The sequence below is a fragment of the Anneissia japonica genome, unplaced genomic scaffold (genome assembly GCF_011630105.1).
Source record: "Anneissia japonica isolate Jap-2015-1 unplaced genomic scaffold, ASM1163010v1 scaffold673_len1821605_cov196, whole genome shotgun sequence".
NCBI classification, from domain to species: Eukaryota; Metazoa; Echinodermata; class Crinoidea; order Comatulida; family Comatulidae; genus Anneissia; species Anneissia japonica.
The window spans coordinates 1,294,559-1,319,096 of NW_022717449.1; the positions used below are offsets into that span (position 1 = coordinate 1,294,559).

General features: G+C 32.3%; 1 protein-coding gene across 9 annotated transcripts in view; it reads left to right on the top strand.

The window, feature by feature from the left end:
• The first annotated feature begins 7,704 nt into the window (after window positions 1-7,704).
• Window positions 7,705-24,538, top strand: part of LOC117110306 (ras GTPase-activating-like protein IQGAP1) — an 87,725-nt gene continuing 70,891 nt past the window's right edge. For all 9 annotated transcript variants that reach the window (XM_033252956.1, XM_033252959.1, XM_033252960.1 and 6 more), the window contains exons 1-4: window positions 7,705-7,843; window positions 8,181-8,261; window positions 8,995-9,103; window positions 17,128-17,284. In XM_033252956.1, the coding sequence (XP_033108847.1) occupies window positions 8,189-8,261; window positions 8,995-9,103; window positions 17,128-17,284 (339 nt within the window). In that variant the 5' untranslated portion in view covers window positions 7,705-7,843; window positions 8,181-8,188. The remainder of the gene's footprint in view (window positions 7,844-8,180; window positions 8,262-8,994; window positions 9,104-17,127; window positions 17,285-24,538) is intronic.

Consider the following 24,538-nt stretch of genomic DNA (forward strand, 5'->3'; position numbering starts at 1 on the left):
CCCCCCCCCACATTTGAGTAGATGGTACGAATCATTTTTTGTTTGAAAGCTGTACAGTAACTTTGGATTATATGTAACTGTGCCGTCATTCTTGATATGCAGTCCTAGTTAAACGTCTTGCTTTTGAGGCAGATTATCAGGATTAGCTTATATGAGAAAGGAATAAGTGTTCTTCATGCCAAGTAGAATCCAAATTGCCCACAAATTAATGGAGACGATAGAGTACTCTGGGTGCAGTGGATTAGTGGCCGATAGATCAGATTAATTTAAATCACAACTTGAGTAGTCCAGGGGTAGGGATTAGTGGCTGATACATCCTTAGTTCAGGAGATAAGTGGCTGATGCAACAGATTAACAATGACAAGTTGAGTAGTAAAGCAAGGGATTAGTGGCTCATGCACCGGAATGTTTGATATGACAATTTGATTATTTCAGGGGATTAGTGGCCTATATAACAGAATAATTGAAACAACTTAATACATGGACGTTCTATTATGTGGTCTTCAATGTTGAGAAAACATTTTTAGCAAAAAATTAAATAAAAAAAGATTGTTGTGGTAAATAGTTATTTTATTTTTAGTTCATACCTTGCCCATCATGTTATTAATATTTAGTGATTATCCTTGTGTAATCACCAGGAGGTCTTTTTAGTGATCATCAGTATGTGTACATCATTTGGTAGTGATCATTGTGTGATCACCATTATGACATCTTTTGTGTGATCAGTAGCATATGAACATCATTAGGTACATCCTTGTGTGATCACCAAATCTTTTTTGTTATCAGCATATGAACATTGTTGTGTGATCACCATTATAAGATCTTTTGTGTGATCATCAGTATGTGAACATCATTAAGTGATCATCCTTTTGTGATCACTATTAGGATATGTTGTTGTGTGATCAACTGCATGTGAACATGTTGGGTGATAATTCTTGTGCAATCACCATTATGAGGTCTTTTGTGTGATCATCAGTATGTGAACATCATTAGGTGTGATGACCATTAGAAGATCTTGTTGTGCGATCATCAACAAAAAATAAGATAGCTCTTCAATTCCATAAAAAAGTTGGTTTCGTTTCATCCCCTTTTAGACACAGTATTCAGGAAGGGTGCTATAAATAGAAAATGTATTTGAAAAGAAGAAAAGAGTTCATGAAGAAAGCTTTAAACCTTCACTTGATAATGAATGTCAAACTGAAATCTGTTTTTTAAAATTATCTAATATCCTCTGTCAGTTTTAGAGGGCAAGACCATTTTGCATTATAGGGAGGAGTGATTCACCAGCCATAGAAATCTGCGTATTTTATTTTAAATGAAATCTAGTTGTCCAATTTTGTGTGATTTAATAGTGGTTTTTTTTTTTTTCAATAGATCATAGATGAACACTTGATTTCTTTACAAAATGTCGTACATCATACATTCTATACTCATGGTCTAAATTTTAATTTTTTTTCAATGAAACAGATTTTTTTATTCTAAAAGTAGTGGAAGGTGCTGCAAGAATTTATCTTGCATAGAGGTGTTTTTTTTTCTCAGTTTTGTTTTTAATATAAGATGAAGATTATATATATATATATGTTTTGTACATAAATTTCTTGCATATATATAGAAAAGGAATTATATTATTTGTCTCCCTGTGATTAAGATCCTCATAATTTGTTTATAAAGTTTGCTGCTATTATTAGCTGTCTGCTGCCTTGCTTTTTAAATTTATTGAAAACCATCCCCATTAAAATGAAATAAAGAATTATGGTTTACATTAGAACATATTTAAGAGCCAACCAGTATTGTCTCTATTTCACACAATTGATCATAAATATATATTTTTAATGTTTTTAAAATTAATTTTTGCCCATTCATTTCCAATCAGGGGTTAGAGATTAATTTCTCCATTACTCATCAATATGTATTCTTTGTGTTGTTTTTCTTGCCTTTATTTGTGATGTTTTAAAGGGCTTCTATTTTTAGAATGTCTTTTCCTCATTATTGAATTTAAAATAAAGTCCTTTTTACTACTAGGTTGGCCTTGAACTGTTTTATGAATTTGATATATTTATTGATAAGTATTTTAAGCTTAGATAATAGTTAAAAAAACAAAGAAAAAAAACTTCCTTTGTGTACAAATAACTGTGTAAGAGAAAATACAAAGATGTTGTTACACTTATCTTTGTATTACTATGTCTCCACCCATTTTGTCAGTTGTCTTTGTTTCCATGACTGCCTGTACTTTAGTGTATCTTACTATATAGCTTTGAATATTATTTTTGATACTTTGAAAAAGTAGTAGGAAAAAAAAATCAACATTTTGAGGTTCAAAATATGTTGTTTTCTTTAATAGGTCTTTTTAATACTGAAGCAATCAGCATAGACTCGTGTTTCTAATGTTGTTTTGTATCTGTTTATGACAACCAACATTTGTTGAGATTGTTTGCATCCTGTTGTGAAAATTTAAATCAATTTGCAAGATTTATTCAAAACATTTAAATGATTTGAAATGGTACAGAATTTAACATCAGGGTGTGTTAATTTTTTAATTCTTTTGTATAAAAAAAGTGGATGTACACAAATTAAATTTTGAAAATTATTTAAATTGATAAATGTATTTGTTTTCACAAAACAAAATTACTTGTAAGATATAGAGTATAAAATGAAATAAATTTAGAATATGGATTATTACGCATAATTACGATGTAAAAAACCTCATTGAGATTATTTGACAGAGATACTCTGCCATACATGTGTGTGTGTTTGTAAAACAATTTTAAAATGGTGTTTTTTAGTTTCTTTGAAGAAAAATTTATCTTGGGCAAAAACAAGGACAGTTCGGTGTTGTTTTTTATGATGTTGGGGAATAAGTATGTTTATCTAAAACAGGGTCTCTTGGACTGTTAACTCATGTGATATCTCTGACCCCTCCCCTGTAATTTTTAATCTACCCTCTCTCTTCTATAGCAATGATTGTGAGAGTTTTATATAATCATTTTGGCCAAATGCAAGATAAAAGAAAAAGTTATTACAGTACCAGAATTACTTATATCTGGTTTTTCTAAAAGTATTTCTTTCCTGTACATAGAATACAGGTATCTTAAAAGTTTATATAATACCAGATAAGATTTGATGTTAAAGGGATGTAAATTTGTTGCCTGTTTTTGGGGCAAGTTGTACTTCACAACCATCCGTCAAATTGTTTCTTATGTCTTCTGTACTGAATATGCTTTTCTTATGTTAACATTCAAGAGGACAGTAAGTACTGTACATGGGTTACAGGTTGTGCCCCAAGCCTTTAGGGTATGGAGAGAATTTCAAACTAACTTTGTATTAAATTGAATATTTTTAATGAATTTTCACAACATGGACATAACAAAAGCATGATCTTTTTCTACTTTTCTAAATTATACTGATGAAAGTTTGTTTTAAAATTCTGGCTAAAGTAAAAATTGGTGTTTCAAAAAGATATTTCAATCTTGCAATATTATAGAATATTTATATATTTTACATTATGAAAAGTGAAGTGGGCAACACTAATATTGCTTAAACTAACAGCATTTGTGTGTTATCTGGATCATGAGGAATGAAATTGTATACAGGAATTTTATTATTTAAATTATTGTGCCAGTGATGAAATCTTTATTACCAGTGCCTCTCTTTCAGTTCTAGATATTGTAGATCAAATATTTTTAAAGTGCTTTAACCAAAACAGGATTCAAATCCGGGGAAAAAAAATATAAAAAATTATTTCACAGTTCAAGATAATATGTAATATTAATACTGTCTTGAAGTATTCTGAAAATTCCAAATATCCAAGTTGTGTATTTTTTAATATTTTTTTTATATCAAATAAAATTGCTAGAGATAAACATCTCTTTGTCCTCATTTTTTTTAATGGAGACAATAATTATGTTTCATATTTATATTTAAATATTAAAGAGCTAAAAAACAACAAAAAAACTTCAATACATTTGAAGTTTTTTTAAAATTATGAATGTTTTGTGAGAGGACAGTTAAAAAATAAACATAACACAACATGTAAGACTTGTTTAAAATAATTTCATAGCAGTGAGATCATGTTAGTCTCGTTAAGTCTTTAATGAGTGTGAAAATAAGTTTGTAACAGTTTTTATGAAAAAATTAATATTGACGAAGATTGGGATTAACTTTGCTATTTGAAGAAGTTAAGCTGTTCACACTATGAGGTTTTACATGACAAACATCTCTGATTTGCCATGTATGGGTGTAATGTGACATCATCATACCCTTATATGGATATAATATGACATCATTCATGCCCATATTTGTCATGTAACCTGATAGTATGAACAGACCTTTACATAATTGTGCATACCATAGGATATTTAAATACATAAACTCAGTGTATTGTACAGATAATTGTAATCTTGATTTTTCAATAATTGGATATGCTAATGCATATTTTAATATGCTAATGAGCATAATGTATGCGCAATGAGATTTTTTTTATGTAATATGCTTTATTTCTGTATGATAATTGTCAGTCTTGTTTAGCAAGTTGTTCCAATTTTTTGTGTTGTATGCATCTATTTTCTGTTTGGTTTACTCCAGAGAAAATAAAATTATAATTACATGATGTTACTGAAGTTGTATTCATTCATTTATTGTATTCATTTACATACATAATTTATTCGATTTTATTTATTCAAATTCATTAATCTGAATGAATCATTGAACACATTCAGATTTGACGCGAACCTATGTATGTATCTATCCGTGCCACCGACAATCAACAGGCAGCATGGTGTAGCATCGTCTATTGCTCACACAGGGAGCGAAGTTGAATTGATCATACGGGGCAGCAAGTGCCCTGCATTATACTAGTTTTATATAGCGCACATATCCATCTAATGTAAGATGCTCAGGGCGCTTGATATGTGAACTAGGAACTCGATCAATGACACAATGATGGTGGTTTAGTGGTTATGGTGTTCACCTTGATAGCAAGAGGTCACAGGTTCGATTCCAGTTGGAGGTAATTTATCTCATTATTTATAGAACAATATATTAATTGAGAACTATAGTGTGGGGTGGCAAACAACAAACAGGCATCAATCAGAAGTCGAAAGATTTTTCGACAAAATTCGGTACGGTTGATATAGACGTAATAGTTAGAAGCTGGTAACCCCTTTGATGTATATTCTACATTGGCGATAGTAGTTTTGTTAGCTGTGAGGCAATTTTCGTTACTACATTAGCTGTTGAGCGTTCTGCATTAGCTGGGTTTGATTTTCGTTTTACTACATAAGCTGTTGGTGTTTCTACATTAGCGAGGAATTTTACTACATAGGCTGTGGAGTGTTACATTAACGGTTGTTACTACATTAGCTGTTGTTTTCTACATTAGCGGTTGTAACACGTGTCTATTATGCATTCATGATTGCATTTTCATTATGGTCGGAGAAAAGGTCTTATCTAATGATGCTGAAAACTGGTGGTGTAGTTTAAAACTCGAAAAGAAGCTCTAACTTGAAAACAAGTCCATGGATTCATTGTAAATGAATGTCAAAAGAAACAGGCAAACAATTATGTAAAAAAAAGTACTTGGTTTACAGTTTTTAATGTTAGTTAATTAGCCTATACTATGATGCAGACTATGGTTCTCTTTAATTATTGTGGATGACAGCCATAGCATGTCGGTTATTTTGGTGTAGAACGAGTAAATTCCCACACACGATTATAATCGTAACGGAACTGAGTTTGGTTAACAGGCGTTCATGCATTAGAAGCTGTTTAATTGAGAAATTGTAGGCCTACCTTTTTGCTAGAGTTGCTTGTTTTTAGGAGATTTAAAATTTATAATGTAATTAATATATAATTGCAGATTTACACATGTTTAATATTATAGATAAATCAATTATTTGCTATCTATGGTACGGTAATACGTTGTATCAAAAAACTTTATTATATCATGTAGGGCCTTAAGGCTTATTTATTGCCCAACAGATTGTTTCCGACTTTATGATCATTAGGGCCTATAATTGGAAAAGAAAATGATGCTTTTATTTTTCGTGATTTTTGTTTTATATTATTTAAAAGCGTCTATACGGTTTTAGTACCGTAACCATTTCTATCTTTAATTTGCAATGTAATCTCGAAAAGCCCATCTTGAAAAGAAGAAGCCCATTCAAGGTTGGTACCTAAATAAAGGAGAAGATTATTTGGGATTGTTATTCATTTCAAGCTCCCCTTGTTTTTTTGTTTTAATGATCTTGAAAATTATAATGAATATCAAGTTATAATGAAATATATAGGCGTAACTCATTATAATGACAACGTAAGTACAGAATAGAGTGCAAATGATAGTTTCAGTGCATTTTTTGTTCTATTACAGCGCACACAGTCTATAATTATATAATAACTGTCCGCCTTACAATTCGAGCTAATCCTTGGACCTGAAAATTTGGGTCGGTCTCCATGATTAGTTGTGTGTTTTCTTTATTTGTTTCACCATACACAAAATATCTGACAACGATCAGGTAGCGCTAATTAATCACGTGTTCAAAAAAATAATAATTTGATTTGTGAGGGGCAAAAGTCAAACCATTGGAAAGGGCCATGATTATGATAATGAGGCAAGAGAAGGAATAAGGTCGGAATTGGGATGCTTAAATGAGCAAATAATAGGCTAAGGTCGTCAGTGTAAAGAGAAAAATGGCAATTTTAATTTTTGCTCATTTTTACTGAGCCAGTTATCAATCAGTACAAAATAATGGTTAAAAATAAAAGGGAGATATTTAGGCCTATATATCGTTCTTGTTGCACAGCTCGCATTGAGAGTTTGATTAAAATGGATAGAGATACAATACATTAACGTTAACATTAGGGGAGAGTCTAATACAAATTCTTATCTACATGGTCTAACGACCTAATAAATAAACGTTTCGAGGATTGAAATATATGCGCAATTAAAGACCAAATGTTACATGTAATCTATCTATCTATCTATCTATCTATCTATATATATAAAATACAAAAGGAAAAGTTTTCTTATTCTGTATTTAAAATGTCGAATGATTTATCAGCAAACACGCAGTGCAGAGGAAAGTATAACAATCATCCATGCTTGATTTTATCCAAATTATTTCATCATATTTTATACTGCTTACTGATTGATATTTACCCACACGATTCTAAAACAGGCTTTCTATCATTCGGTCTTTTAAATGTCTCAGTTCATTCGGACCCTGAATTGTAAATTGCATTTTTATCTAGGCCTGGCACTCATACTTTTATTGTGATCTTTTACCAGTATTTATAATGTTTTAATTTCAATTAAATTTTAATGTGTATTTATAATAGTTTTAATTGAATTTTATCTTTATGTACGATAGTCTTTACATTTTAGTGCGATTGATTAAGGCCTACTAATTTTTAATGTGATATACAGTATAGGCCTACCTGTAGGCATATAACATGTTTTAACTCCAATTAAGTTTGATTGTGTATTTTGTTAGATTTAAGTACTGTACTTAATTTAGTTTATTTTTTTCGTTAACAACTTTTTAATGTCTCTTGAGTCAAATTTAACCGTGAGTAAAGAATAACGTTATTATTGATTTACTTCATATACCAAGAGAATCGGACGATAAGTAGGAAATGTGTGTAATTTCAAAAGTATATGGCGCCACCTATATAATAATAACCCCATGCTGATGTTTATTTACCTGATCGGTTGAAACGGCGCGCCACGACAGAAGTAGAACTACAAAATTGGCTGAGCAATCTAAACAGAAGGTTTACGGAATTTGGAAATAGGGCTTCAAACATCTTACAACAGCTAAAAACACGAGTAAGCAGTGTACAATAAAGGGTAAGCATTTATAAACTGTTTTAATAGGTTTGTCATAAACTTTTTGGAGGTAACAACAGTAGAAAAAGCAAGCAATTTTGATGGAGGGTGCACTGTCGGTGGACGCCCTTGCTTAGCCTAGCTAGATAGGTTCGTGTTTATTATTGCAGCGAACGTCACTCGTTCAACATCAGTGCCTGAAACAGTATAGTGAAATTAGCAACAAGTGGCTGCTTTATCCAACTCGTGGGCCGTTGGTTTGATAGGAAGACGGGGGCGTTTAAGGCTTAGTTTTGAGTGCATTTATTGTGGAAAATATACGTTATAAATCTTATATTGTTATTGATTGTATTCACAGTCGCTGAAATGGCTACTACCAACGGTGAAGCCGATGTAGCAGACGGACATAACCCTGAGAGAAATGGAGCAATGTATGACCGTAAGTTGGATAAAATTTTTTAGTTTCTATGCAAAGTAGAGGACATAAAAAAGGAGAGTCAGAAGACTAGGCCTAGTAGTAGCATCAACTATTTATCTTTCTAGTAACATACATGCAAACGTTAGTTTAAATTGAAATGGAAATATTGGTACAATGAAAGAGATCACAATGTACAGTACAGTATTTCCAAACGATCTGAAACTGCATTAAAATAATATAAAATACAGTACATTACCACACATTTGCTTGTAATTAATTTTTACAAAATAACTTTTATCCTGATAATTATTCAGAGTATTCTTGTCTATAAAGAAATGAATGTACTGTAGCAGTGAGGCATCAGGTTAGCAGGCTGGTGCGTAAATTAAGAATGCAGAACTGGAGTTGCAAAAATATTGAGAATGCAGTACTAAATCCCTATTCCAATGAAAACTTGGCAGGCCAGTATTTTAACTCACTTGGTGAACCCAATTGCCAGCTAAGGGCAGTGGGGTACATCTCCACATTCCCCAGCCTACGCTCATGATGCATCGCATTTGTCATGAAATAATGTCATGCATGGTATTTTTTTTTTTTTATTGCTATTGCAATGAAGGCGGGTTGTAGATGCAAAAAAATGTAACTTTTACTCTAAGGATGAAATCCAGTACATTTTTATTATATATCATTAAAAGTAATCTGAAGTATCTTGTGAGTATGATATCATTTTTTTTGGTAACATTTTTGTAAACAGCCACTGATGATCCGTTTGTCCCAGAGCGTCAGTCTGCTGATGATATGGATGAACAGAGGAATAAAAACATTGCGTACCAGTATCTTTGCCATTTAGAAGAAGCTAAAAAGTGAGTTACATTTAATGCATTCTTTGAAAAATTACTTAAATACAGGTATCTCTCCCATTAGAGACTACTTTTGGGACTGGGGTTTCCATGGACTTTAGCAGCTTTGGTTTCTAATTAAAATAATAAAGATAAAAGACATATATTAATATAGGACCACAGAAAAGTGGTCTTTAATTGGATGGTCGTTAATTAGAGGGAGATATTGCTTATTTCATTCATATTTGGATTATTCACACATTTGTCTATTTTATTTATTTTCATTTTTATTATATTTGTCATCAAATATATATTTATATACATATATATATATATATATTTTATATATATATATATATATATATACTGTATTTATATATATATATATTTTTTTTTTTTTTTTTATATTTTTTTTATATTTATATTTTTTTTTTTTTTTTTTTTTTTTTTTTTTAAATTAATTGAAACTCAATATTTAATACCTAAGGCTAGTGGGAGTGAACTATTATTCTGACCTTGGGATCAAAGGCTAAGCATCTTATCCACTAAACCATCTCCACTTCAACATTGATAATATTATTCTCTTAATTGTTACCAGTTACTGGTAGATATGAAGTATTACCAGTTACTGGTAGATATGAATATTAAATATTAATCACTCTTATCCATTTTTCAGTTTCTTCACTACAAAATGAACTGGCCCATTTCTTTAAGATTAGCTCAGACCTAATTTAGAGTATGAAGAATACCATATAAACATAATTGTTTGGTGATTAGTATTCTTGAAAATGATAAAATCTATAGAAATGTTGAGTCTCAAAATTATCAATATCTTTGTCATTGTTTTGAGTTGCTGTGGCTTCGGTTTTTGTTTTATCTAAAGTTATTAGATCCACCAATTCTTTGGCATTAAATTGCAACACAATATTTCTGAAGTATTTAGAAATATATACAAGAATGTGAAAACATTAAACAAGGATTATATCAGAAAACCACTTCTGTCTCACAAAATAGTTTTAAGGTGAAAAATAAAGGTCATGATTATGATACTAAATTTTGGCATAAAGAATTTTAGCAAATATTTAAAATATTATATTTTGATAACAGCCTACATTTCAAGTCCAATATAGAACCAATAAAACAAAAAAGAAAAGAGTTATGATTAAAGACTAAAAGCATCAACAATTATAATTATTATTACTCTTAGTAGTAAACTACAAAATAGTGGGATAGCCACTAGTAAGCTGTGTAAACTAGTGTTCCTCATTAATGTACGCCTACTTATAGGCTCAAGCCTTCAATTAATTCCCTAGGCACATATAATATGGTGGAAATATTGCACTTAGAGAGCATTTTTAATGATCAATGATCATGCATTTTTATAGCTCCTTCCAGAATAAGAATCACCTCAAGGCACCTCTTAGACTACAATAAATTAATTGATGAACATGTGCGAATGCAAAGGGGAGGAAGGTGCACGCCCCCAATTTTTATATGCCTTGGAGTTGACATTCTGGTGGATACAGTATTTTTTTGGAATGTTAATCCAACTGAGGAGGTCCAGACTATTTAACTTTTTTTACTTAAGTAGTTACTATAAACCCTTTTTTTGAAGCAGGACCCAATGCACTAAAGGTATGCCTACAGTAAAAGCTTATTATGGCATAATCATTTGAGTAAATTAGGATTTTCTTAATTTGCTAGTCTGAAATGACAAAATGATAAAATATCATCTATGCTCAATTTATGTTGCCTAAAACATTTACATAACTTAGTTATTCATAGAGATCTAGTTTTTATTGTTTTATAAAATTAAGGCATAGCGCCAGTTATTAAATATTCACTTATTTGATTTGCCTATAATTGGTATTGACTTCCTTTATTTGTTTATACTTCATAGACTTTGATTCAATAGTCAGTTTAATCACTTCTAATACTTTGAAGGATTTTTAGCACAATGACACTTCCTGAAGTACAAATAATACCATCAGTTATTTAATTCAATAGATTATGACAGTAGACATTAACAACAAATTACAGTAGCCTAATAATGTGAGTTTGATATTTAATTAATATTAATTTGGTAATTGTGATAATGTTAATAATATTTATTTGGCATTCAAGATATATCATTTGCCAGGAAAGAGAATAGTAATTAGTCTGAAAAAACAATTTGCACTCTTTACTTACACTACACAAATACCGAGTTTAAACACACAGTACATTACAAACTACAGATTGATAAGAATAATCATTTGATTATTCTTTTTGGATTTTTATTGATATTTGTTTAATGTTTTTTTGTTATTAAATGAGAATCACCCAATGTGAAAGGCTGTTGCTACTTTGAGGTATGGATTAATGTATTAAATGAAACAAATTGAAAATTGCAGTAAATATATTAAACATAAAAAAAAAGAAAATGAAAGGAAATGAAAAGAAAAGAGAAGGGAAGAGGAATAGAAATGAAAAGAAAATGAAAATTAAATAAAGTAGGAGAAAGAACAAATTTATATTTTTGTATTGAACAAAATTAATGGAAAAAAAACGTTTGCCCAGGAATCAGAAGTTTGGTGATAAATCGAAAAGAACGTGGGAGTGGGGATGAAAAAAGTGTAACTAGTAACCATTTGGTATGGTATGAACGCAAGTGCGGAGAGAGCAACAATTAGATGCACAAATTCAAATATGGTTTAGCAAGAGATTTTTTTTTTTTTTGTTTGCCTAGGCCTACAGTAGGCCCTACTGTGTAGGTTTCTTAGGCCTAGAGATTTCAAAAACTGCATTGGTGCCAAGCCAAATCTTAAATTTTACATAACAGATTTGTTTGTACAATATTTATTTTAATAGGCATTGTGGTTCCGTAGGCTAACTGCTGCAGTGCTAGGCTAGGCCAAGTAGGCCTAGCCATACTAGGGTCTAGGCCTACTGTAGTTAGTAGTAGTACTTAGGCTAGGCCTAAAACATCTACCAATTGAAGCGTAGGTCGTAATTACTTGTCTTCATAGTACTTTATTGTCATATTTTAAAAGTTGTTTAATATCTAAAAAGAACCAAATAAAAACATGTACTGTACGCCTACTATACTACCGATTAAATCTTCCGCCATTTCTGTCAACTACTGTAGCACATGTTGGGGAATCAATTTTTTTTTTCTGCAGAAAATAAACACACTTGTAATGTTGGTGGCGCACTCCATGTCTTGTTCCCTGTGCTGAAGATGAAAAAACGATTGTTTTTCCTCTATTATCGGCATTTTTTAGTCAATTTGAATCACTTTTTTTACAAAAAAGAAAAAAAAGAAAAAGAGAGGCGGCTATAAAATCAGGGTTGGCCTAATTGACATGTGGTGGTTAGTAAAGTTTTTCTAGTTTCCAGGGATTAGACCTTATCTCACTATTCCTTGATGCGTGCTACCTGGAAAATATAAATTTTAGGGAAATTCCTGCCGCCATTGACTCATCATTCCCATTATAATGATGTGCATTAGAATTTTGATAATTAACAGGATGCAATTTATTGATGCACTAAAACAGTACCTACCAGGAAAATGTAGACACTAACATAAACTTAGATTTGAACTCCTCCATATGTCTGCATCCTGTTTGGTGTGTTTTAATATCTTTGCAGACTGTGGATCTGTTGATTTAAATTTAAACTCGTCTACATACAAATGGATACACCATCAGACTTTTGTCTCAACCAACAAATATGTTATATTATTTGTTGCAATATGGCTTTCAGCTGTTTTTTATTCAATAATCTGAGCTCTGAAATTGCTGTTCAAAGTATATCCCTACCTATATTTCAGAAATTTGAACTTAATAACCTTGACCTTAATAATCATTGAATAATTACCACCAATTTTACAGTTAAGGGTTGTTCAACATTTTAACAAGTGTACAAACAGTACACTAGGGGTAAATAGCTTTGTAAACTTTTATGAAAATGTTGATTCAAAATAAAATGTAACATTCAAAATAATAGATTTTTATGATCAATTATAATACAACCATGGATATAATAGACATTTTTATGCAACCAAATACCATAGCGTGGGTCGCTAAGCTTAGTAAATCAGCAATGTTTCTAGGTACAGTATACCATGTTTCTGTGCAAAACAGTTTAAGCCGACCGTCGGGTACATAATGATTTTTTAGCTTCGGTTACTGCGGTGCGAGGGTGGTAGATTGTTAATAATAGTTTAATCAGTGATTAGGTGTTGTCTAATAATGCATGTAGGTTTAAGAATGCACTGCGTGGGTCACTTTGTTGGTATACGTAGCAGAGTGGCAACAGCAAGGCTAGGCCTAGCCTAGGGCCTGGACTAGATCGTGAACATTCTTGCTCGTCGCAATGAAAACTTTGGGTGACAGACGATTGGGCCCCACTGGTGTGGACGATCGGGCCCATGCCATTTTTGAATATATTGTAATTTAGTCTCCCTTCCCCGATATCGTTTCAAACTACTGTAAAATGAAGATATATTGTATATCTAGACTTTATAAAAGAAAAAGAAAAAATTTAATTGTAAAGTACCTTGTGGTGTGCTAAAATTATTACTGTAACTTTCCTATCAAGTAACATTACCAATATGGTATAAAAATCACTATTTTGGGCCATAAAAACTGACTCCAACTGAATTGTACAAGTTAAAGTCATGTATCATGCATGGGAACGTTGAAACCTGCAAGGCTCTGGTTATTCTCTCTTGTTTTTGAAACTTAAGTTCTTCTGGGAACTGTTGTGGAAAATTTGTATAATGCTTTGACTCGCTTGACAATGAAGAGAAATTGATTGCATGATTTTTGGTGGGAACTGCTAGTACACCAGTAAAATGCCTTTCACCTATTTGTAAATGAAAGAATGTAGTTAGTTGTGTGAATGGTATAACTGAAAGTTTGCTGAGCTTTAGTAGTGTTACCTACCTCTACTGATGGTATATTATTTCTTGTACTACTGTAGGCAAAGTGATTGAATGTACAGAGAAGATACAAAGTGAAAGAAACACATTATAGACAAACATTTCCTTTGAATTATATCACATAATAGGCCTACTAATTGTAACTTTAGTAACCATAGTAGCAAGTTTACTTCAAATGAATTTTGAAAGACTAAAGGAAATAAAATATAATTTGATTTGTTTACTTTGTATTCTATATGTATGCTTTATAAATAAAATACATTATTATTATTATTATTGTTACTGTTGTTGTTGTTGTTGTTGTTGTTGATTTTTTTAAATAATACAATGATTGTGGTTTTGTATTTAAGTCACTTAAGTTTTTGGGATTTATTTTGGACTTGGAAACAATGAATCCTGAATAAGATTGATATGAATTAATAATAATAATAACAAGAGCACTCAATAGAGAGCATATCTCTGCCCATCGCAGTTCCTTTCTATAAAATAAATCTCCAAAAAATATGTTCCTAATTTATTTCAACTACCACCACCAACCCCACCCAAACTCACTTCACTCCAATCCTTTTCAAACTCGCCCAAACAAAGAAGGGCGCTATATTACCACTTTTTGTCTGGGTTTTGGGGACTCTTTTTGACAGTGGGCATTTTTAGATTTTGTGATCCGAAATGATTTGCCCAGAATTCACTATTGGCCTACTTTTTACTACACATGTTACGTTTTGAACACAGAATCCAAGCAACATATAGTATTAAAACATTTTATTTTCAACTGCTGACACTGTAAAAATGTGATTGCCCACCTACTTTCCAACCACCATCTACTTAAAAAAAAACCACTAACACAGCCAACCGGAAACACCTTTTATTGTATAAGTTGTATAACTGCCAAAATCAGTTGATTAGTTTTAAAATATCCGGTCTGGGACGTTTTTCTTTAAATGGTCCTCATATCCACACTCTACTCCGAGCCGTCACCAAAATTTAATCACCTCGAACTATTACTAGGTTCATACCTAACACTTCCTGTAATTTCTTTTAGATCTGTGCAGCCGTTTTTGAGATATTTTGAGCACAACACACATACAAACACAAAAACACCAAAATGTGACACACAGACACTGAAAACAATATCTCCTGGCAGAGATAATAAATAATATTTAAATTATTTACTTGAAATTGGAAATTGGGGCTGGGAACTTGTGGTAGCCGTGGTGCAGTGCCAGCCAACTTAACTACAACATGTAATGGACAGTCTCTTACATGTTGTAATACATATGGATACTCACATATTCCTTATCGAATGTTATTCAAGGAGCCGAGTGCTCAGACTCAAATAAATTAAAACCTGACGCTGATTGGGTTTATACCAGGGCCTTCAGCACAATAAGCACTAGCAATACCTCTTGACTAACCACTCAGCTCATAATTGGAAATTATACTTCGAATGCTGGAATTGATTATTAATTGAGGCATGTCATGGCGAAATGGTTAAGTTGTCGCGCAGTCCAGTATTGAGTAAATGAGCCACAGTATAAAATTTGAGAGCTCAAAAAATTGCCTAAAAATCCAAGTTTGTTTTTCACTATAGATCAACAGTTTAATGTTTTATTAATCATGTCTCGAAGTATTAGTTCTGGAAGTGGTCAACAAATTGTTTATTTAACGTTATTTTGATAGTTCATTCTATTAAACAATGTATGCACAAATAACTTTGAAAAGCAATTACTCAAAAATCATGTTTATCTTGACTCTTAAGAGTACTGTACTTTTCACCGTCCAATAACTTGGGCTTGAAATGTCCAATGTGAATGAATGACTCCTCATTTTAAAGATCTGAAAATACCAATAACTTAAATTTCAATGTTTGATACAACTTAGCCATTTTGCCACAACATACCTCAATTATCATCTTTATTACAATTTTCATCAGTCTTTCCATGGAGGTTTTAATAAATTACTGTCTTTTCTGTATTAAATCTGTTGTTATACTGTTCATATTGTTGTATTGTTGTATTCTCCCCCCCCCCCCATTTAACGTGTGTGATTTACTTTTTACTTTACAAGATTAGCAATGCTATAGCACCCATTTTTTATCAAGTTAATATAGGTATATAAACAACTTACTATCAATCAATAGATTATTGGAAGTTTGATGTATTCACAGTAAACTGTGAATTTGGAATCCGAATTAGTATATTGGATTGAATAAATTTATTGTTAGAGGTGTAGTAGAATCTTTAATATGAATTGGAAATGGACGTTTTGAAATATTTGTCCCACTAACAGAAAAATGAAAAAAAAAAAAAATGAAAATGATTACTTCTTTTGCTTAATGTATTTCTTATGCATCTGATGTACTTCGTGTTTTGCTTATTATTATGTTTGTCTTGTACTTTTCCATAGGTTATTTTTCAATATTGTTAACCTGCAAAACACATCAAGGACTAGTATTTGCAACCAAATCACAAAACCACATTTTAGTATTACGTCATGTATTAATTTATCAAACTGAAATGTTATGTTAAAATTATTAGTTTTTGAAAGCTTTTATTTATTTTTGCCTAATTCTATGTGTTTCTCACATGTATCTATAATGTTTTCTAGTGTTTTTCTCGTAATATTGTTGTTTGTCTTGTACTTTTTCATGCTGTTAATCAATTTAATTGTTATTAAGAACCGCAAAACACACCAAGGACCAGCATCTGCAACCAAACCACAAAACCAACAGCATAGACATTTTAATGTCTATGTTGACATTTAAAAATGTCTATTTAACATATAATTTCAGTTTAATCAATACATGACAAATTTTGTCATGTATTGATTATGCTAAAATTACATGTTAAAGTTAATTAGTTTTTGAGAGCTTAAATTCATTTTTGCCCTAATTTTATACCATGGTATGAAAATACTCCTTAATACCATGTTTGCATGAATCCCCACCTGTCAATAATCATGATATTCAAATTAAAGAAAGAATTTACAGTATTTTTGATTGTTAGTACACCCGCCGGCCATAAAGAATTAGAAATTTAAAATGGAAAATTAAATGATAATTTTTATTGTAAGAATGAATGTTACTTTTTCATTTTTTATAAGTACATTGAATTATGTATTTTAGGTGGATTGAAGCTTGCATAGATGAAGAAATGCCACCCACAACTGAACTGGAGGAGGGACTTCGCAACGGTGTCTACCTTGCAAAGCTCGGACATTATTACGCTCCAAATAAAGTTCCACTCAAGAGAATATATGACAAGGAACAGAACAAGTACACTGTAAGTTCCATTATATTAAAGTATTTTATCTAATCCAAATGTTCTAAAACTTACCTGCCACAGGATCTAACTGATTATTTCTATCAAAATGTATATATTTTCAATTTGCATTTATAAATTGTGTTTTATAGAAAATAGAAAGTTTGAGATATAAATTATATTAACAAATGGTTCCACTCACAACAGTTTGTCCACATTGTCATGTTTTATGTTGACAAATTTATATGGTATTCCCATATTTGGGCATGATGATGATGTAATATCAAAATTATATGACCAAATTTTTATCTGGTATTTGCCGCAAATGTTTTTATATAATCTAAATGTCCTGAAACTTGACTTCCACAGAATCTAACTGATTATTTCTATCAAAATGTATATATTTTCAATTTACAGTTATAAATTGTGTTTTATAGAATATAGAAAGTTTGAGAAATAAATTATATTAACAAGTGGTTCCACTCACAACAGTCTCTTCACATTGTCAAGATTTATGTTAACAAATTTGTAAGTAGGCAACCACAAACAGCACACCCTGAACTTGTTTGTGTGTGTTGTTATTACCCCTGTAAAATGTGAAAGGTGATGTTTTATTGATTTTGTTTTATGAGGACAATCTTTTTTTGATAAATGAGATATTACACTGAAGAAAAAAATTATCAATGATTCAAACCATCTTAGGATAAATAGAGTGATTCCATCATTCAGTAATCATAACAGAATGGTGGATTGTTGGGACTGAGGTATAACAGGAACAGGTCTGCATCTGCTTACATTATTTGTTTGTAGTAGGCAACTGCACTGGGTATGATGGCAACTGACTTAAATGATGGTAGGCTGCACAAGTTTAAAACTAGTTTCAGTAGATCAAGTCCCCTTCATCAGAGACTTCTTTTTCTGATGAAGGAGGCTTGGTACCTCCTACTAAATCTCATGTTAAGTAAATTGAATCAAAATAGTTTATGGAATGCTGTAACATGTAGGCTTACTGTACATACATGATGTGCAAAAAATACATTCATCCTTCTATGTCCTTTTAAAAATAAACATCATGAATGGGGCATCTAACACCAAAAGCATTTGCAATAGGCACATTCCCCGAGGTTTGTTCACATGACATAGTGGGTATAATTGGAGAACTTACTGTGCGATCAGTGTGAAAATATAGGAAAAGGTAATGTTACGGTGGTGAAAACAACCGCCCACCATTGACATGAGAAATGACTAGCAGGGAAAGGCACTACGATTGTTCAAAATAGTGTTTTATTTATTTATTTTAGTGTTCTTTGTGCTTTTTATGCTTTGGAATTCAGGTGCTCCTTCATAAACCTCAGCTAGCCTGCTATAAAAATTGTAGCATTTCAAAATTGCTGTTTGCAGGTCAAAGAATCTGCATACTGTACATAAAGGGACCGTAGATATGCAGGGGCCTAGGCCTAGCATTTCTTGAAAAATCTCAATGTTATGTGGCCAGTATCTTTTGGAGAATTAGCAAACCACATGGTAAAATCTCATTTTCAATTTGGTACAGTTATTCATTCTGACCCACATTATTCAATGTTCATCAAATGTGTGCTTTACTGCAGAAACACTCTGAAGAAGTTGCGCCTTTTCCTATTACCAAGCGGGACTCACGCTGCTTGTTTCACTTGATACCCACTGTATGTCACATGATCAACCTAGCGAAATGTGTCTATTATACACTGGTCAGATATCGACTTATCACAAAATAAAACTTCTTGCACCTTATATCATGAACAGTCAGGCTTTGAACACCAACTTTAGTGAAGGCTCAGAGGTGAGACAGTGGCTACCCAGCCCAAACAAGTCTATATAATATCTTAACTGCTAAGGAAACAATCCAGTTGTTGTAGATGTGGTATTTTCATGGTCAATCGATTTACAAAATTTCAGTCAAGGTTTCATCCCACTGCCAAAGTTAACTAATCAAAACATGGGCTATAAATAGTAACATGCATTTGACACTATTTGGATTCAACCATTGTGCAATTGGGGATCACAAGATAAATATTTATTAGAACATTTGAACCAAAAATGTTTTGATTCTATTATTGTAGATCAATGTCATAAAATTTTTCAAGGAATTATATTGACGTTGCTATTCCCAAAATCATGTTAAGAAAATTAAAAATATTGAGACTTATCAATCCTCAGGCAGATAGTCAAAGTATTAACATCCTCAACTGTGCAAATACAGGAACTATAGATGTTTTCTTTTGGGATTGTTCACTTAAAAAACAATTAAGGAATGATCAGATTTTGTGACTCACCTCTAGATTATCTTGTGGTATTCGCATAACTGAACAAATTGTTTTTAAACAATGTACATTTGAAAGAAGAATAACAATTACATTGTGGTTCAACTGGTTCCATAGCTCACCTTGTATGTTGGTAAACTTTTCAAGTTTATGTCAAATCAATACTGGAAGTTATGCTAGGATTCAATGTAAGGATAAATAGATCAATCAGTGACCCTGAACTTACTGATCATGTGTATGACGTTTAGTTGTTATAGTGTGATCAGTGTCAAACTAAAAAAAAGACTAAGAAGAAATACTACAGTATGGCTCTAAAAGCCTGCCCCAAAGATTGATAGTGTGAGAAGTAAAGAATTATAATACTAACTCCTAATCTTAAATGGTATATGAAAGGTAATACTGTAATTGTTCAGAATAGTATTTTACTCATTTTGGCTTATGTGCATTTTATGTTATCGAGTCATTTATTAAGGCTTTAAAAGTAAATCTTGATGCAATGGAACTGCAATTAAAAATCACTATCGGATAAAGTGTCTGTGTCAGTTTCTTTCTAAAATGGAAATATAAATTAGTTATTGTGGTCCGATATCTAGCTAGGCTAACAGAAAGTAGACCTAGGATAGGGAGCCTAACACTGATGCCTATTCCATTTAGTTATGATTGATGAGAATTAATTAATAGATTTATGCCTAATTAAATCAATTAATTTATCTCCGTCAATCAAGTTCGTAAAATAGAGTTTATAATTGAGAGGTTCATAATTGGGAGTATGCATGTACTACAGTGTGAGAGCAACTATCCAAAAGCCCATAAAAAAGGATAAGCTCCGAAACCCCCTGGCTAGTATTCTAGCCAGGGGGTATGTAGCGTTATAACACATTGATAGGTTCCAAAAAAATAGTACATTATAAGGTACTGTACAGCTTACATCAACATGGACTGTAAGAATCTATTGTACCTCCGTGCAAGGGGTAACCACTATTAAAAAATTGAAATAAAATCCAAGTTCAATAGAAAACCACAAATGTAGACTGTGAAAAAACAAATCCCAGCTTGGGCTGACAGACAACTGATAGAGGTGAAGAGGTCATACGTAAGGCATGTAAATTTTATGGAAACTGTGCTCGCTGGCTTCTAGAAAGCTGTTATGTGTTGAGGAGGCACCTGCTTGTACACATTCATGTTAAGTAGCAAGGTGGTAACATTTCTGTTGGCACATTTCACCTAGATACCTCCAGAGACCCAACGAAAGATGGGCTGCTTTCCTTTTGAAAACAAAAATTGAAAAGATTTTCTTTTTAAAAGTATAACAAAAGTTTTACACATATCAATTATATTATTTAAAACTTTATGAACCTGTTCATTGCATACTTAATGTTCATTTTACAATGACACTTCATTTCTTTATGATTTATACCATTCTTATGTTTTTTCCAACTGATATTTCCGTGTTTAGAAGTATAATTAGCTGGAAATATGTAAAAAAAAATTCCTTTTTTTCTTATCAGTAATGAGACTAAAGCTCATCACAACATTGTAAATTATTTTCAAGTAGCAACTAGCTGATAGTGAATGATAGTCTAGGTTAGCATTAATGAGACCTAAGTGGGTATGGATGTATATTCATGAATGTTGAAAGTATGTTCACTTGCTGATGAATGTATTTCTTCAAAGCTGACTAAGGATTAGAAAAATTATTTACCAAGTATTGTTTTGAAGTGACACATCTTCATATTACAATCAAGTGTACATTGTCTGCACAGTTGCAAAAGCCCTAACAATGTTTACCAATTGTGCAAGTGTAAATGATGGTGATGATGATGATTTAAGTCAAAATAATTACAATACATCATTACTGTACTTAAGTTGTAAGGATTGAGGTTAGTGATAGTTCAGTTTCTACCTCTCTTAATCATTCACTTTAACAATAGCAACCAGGAACCAGTTGGTGGTAAAAGTGCAATCAGTGGAAAATAGAAAATGGAAATGTGGTAATAATAATAATTATTAACTTTGTGTTTCTACCCATTTGTTTCAAATTAATATAAAGGAACAAAACCTCAGACAATTACATTTTTTTAATGCTGGTATCCCTTAAACAAGATGCTCATGGTCCTTGATGTGTTGACTAGTAGTAGTAGCTCTTAGGCTGTGTTCACACACACACGGCGTAAGACTGGCGTAGCTTACGCCAGGCTTAAGCTAATTCACAGATTAAAATTCCAAAGTGTTCACACAAACGGCGTTCGCTATATTAACGCTGGCGTTAAACTAGTAGTAATATAGGCCTATGGGGGAATAGTTTTAAGTTTTAAATAATGTACGGGTTCTTAACTGTAGTAAAATTAAAAGTGCATCATTAAAACTTTTAAATCTGTGAATTGTTCAAAGTGAACTTATATGATTATTTTATTTTAAATAAACAATTTTACTTTGATTTTTCAGCTGGCATTGTTGGTGTTGCAGGTTTTAATAGACAGTCTAAAATAGGTTAAAATATCTTGCAAAACACAATCAACAAATCATATACATTATAACTAAGTAAAATGCAAAAGAAAAAGAACCCCTTTACCATTTCATTTATAGAGAGCAAAGGAAAGAGACCAAAGCAGCTAATATATTGCAATCGTGATTGGTCAATCTCTTGAAATGAGGTCAAATCATTCAAGCATCACTGGCGTTAGCTCAGTGGCGTTAGCTAATCTGGGGTCTGCAGGTAGCGTTAATAACGCCAAGGATGTGGCGTAGTGAGTGGCTTTAACAACACCACTGCCTAGTTCACACACAAAGGCGTACGCTACGCCATGCTTAAGCCAGCCTTACGCCGTGTGTGTGAACATAGCCATAATTAAATGACCCCTAAGGGTCCCTTTCTGTCTGTGCTACCCAGTAAACCAGCAACCCTTGTGTACCACAAGGGCTGTCTGTACCAGTTTTAAAAGCAACACCTTAAAAGGGAAAGAGAAAGATGATTCTTTTTTGATATGCCATTAATTAAATGTAGAATCAACTTTAAAATCGTTTTTTGGCATGTTTTTTATGAAGTTATAGGCGACTATTGATTTTACCCCTTAGCGTAGTGATGTCACTGTAAGGTAATGTTACTAAAGATCGTATAAATAGCACCTTGTATTGTATTCGCCATGAAATACTGTGTGTTGTCAAGAATCGGATTTTTTATAAGTGTTGTAAAAGCATTACGCGTACATGGTAAAGTAGCCTACTAGTATTCTAAAAGTGCTGGTCCACGGACATGTGGTCCCTAAAATTCTTGCCCGACCGTAAAAATGCACTTGTCCCGGGCATCGGGCAAGTAGTTCGCTTATGCCTGACGTCGTGGAAATCAAAAAAGTGCCACATGATTACAATAATAATTTCTAAAATTTCAGTATTCGTGCATGCACTCTTAAATGTCACTGTATTTGAAATACAAGAAGAGTTTTCATCCATTTTAGGCGTGAAAACATCTTCCCTACAACACAGACATTCTTTGATCGTTGTAGGCATTATCAAACATTGGCCACAAGCGCACCAGTTTAAATTATTGAGCCTATTTTCATCGACTTTTGAATGGTGATCATGTGCTTCTTCCATTTCAGCCTTGTCTTTATGTCTTTCTGGTTCAAATAAAAACCCCTTGGCTTACCGTATGTGGCCATTGCTTAACGTATGAAGTCTCACTTACCTGCCAAAGCACTGATTATGCATAGGACTTGATATGCATCAGCGGTTGTCACAAAAGAGTTACAGGCATGGTTACCGCATGCCCGCAAAGATCATATGCAGTGAATACCCTACGCAGCTCTATTACGATGTTTGGTAACGTTTGGATTTGGATTTATTCAGTGTATACACCAAGGATAGCCCACAAAAGTCTAGAAGAAGACTTATTTCCAGCGGGGTCCTTCTGGTGAGATTGAACGTTACCTTATAGTGACGTCACGTCGGCGGGGGAAAATCGTATATAATGGCCTATAAAAAATTGCCAAAAAACAATTTCAAAGTTGATTCTATTATTAATGGCATATTAAAAATCCCCTCTAGAAAAAAGAAATCTTTCTGGTTCCCTTTCATATAATGCTGCCAGAAATGAATCATAAAGAAAAAAAGTAGTAGGCCTATTTCAAAATAATTTTGTGTCTCATTTTAGTAATCTCTGTGCATTTTAGGATTTGGCTCATTTACATAATCTTTGTGAGCTTTGTTTGAGTTAGAAGACTCAAAATCGAAGTGTATCCCATTTGAGTTACATGAAGTGAAGACTTCCTCATCAAGCCTAGGCTAACTTTAAAAATCTCAATGTTTTCAGCCAGTATCTTTGGGTTAGCAAACCATTCTGAAAGTCTTTCCAAGTTCAATTTCCAAGCAGTTAAGAGTTAACTGATGTTGCAATCAATAAACATCAATGATGCACCTTATAGTAGAAAAACTTCCTATACTAAGCTTCATTTGCTCTGACTGTTCACAACATTAATATTAGTCATGTGACCCCAGTCATGGATTATATTCTACAGTAATATTACACTGGTTTGATAGATACCAAGTATAACATTTTATTGAACCATAGAGAAAATGTTCTATTTTCTCTGATTGAACTAAAACAGCATAGGTCCTACTCAGTTACAATGACATTTAATAGTGTCTATATGCTCCTTCCACATGAAATTTGAGTACTAGTAATACTTTTATTGATGAGATCTGCTCCATAGGTTAAAAAAAACCCAAAAAAACACAGGCCCAACCCATTTACAAAAGCCTAGATGCATATTACTTCCTTTGTGGAACATCGCTTGCCAGCACCTTTATGGCATACTGTTTACATTCAGGGCCTGCATTTTGTTGTAATCACCTTAAGGCAATGTAGGTGGTACTAGTACAGTAGATAGAAATTAGAAACACGCTCCTGTGACTTCAGGTTATAATCTTTACTGATGGAGTGATACTAGGCCCGTTCATATCCAACTATGGCGAGATA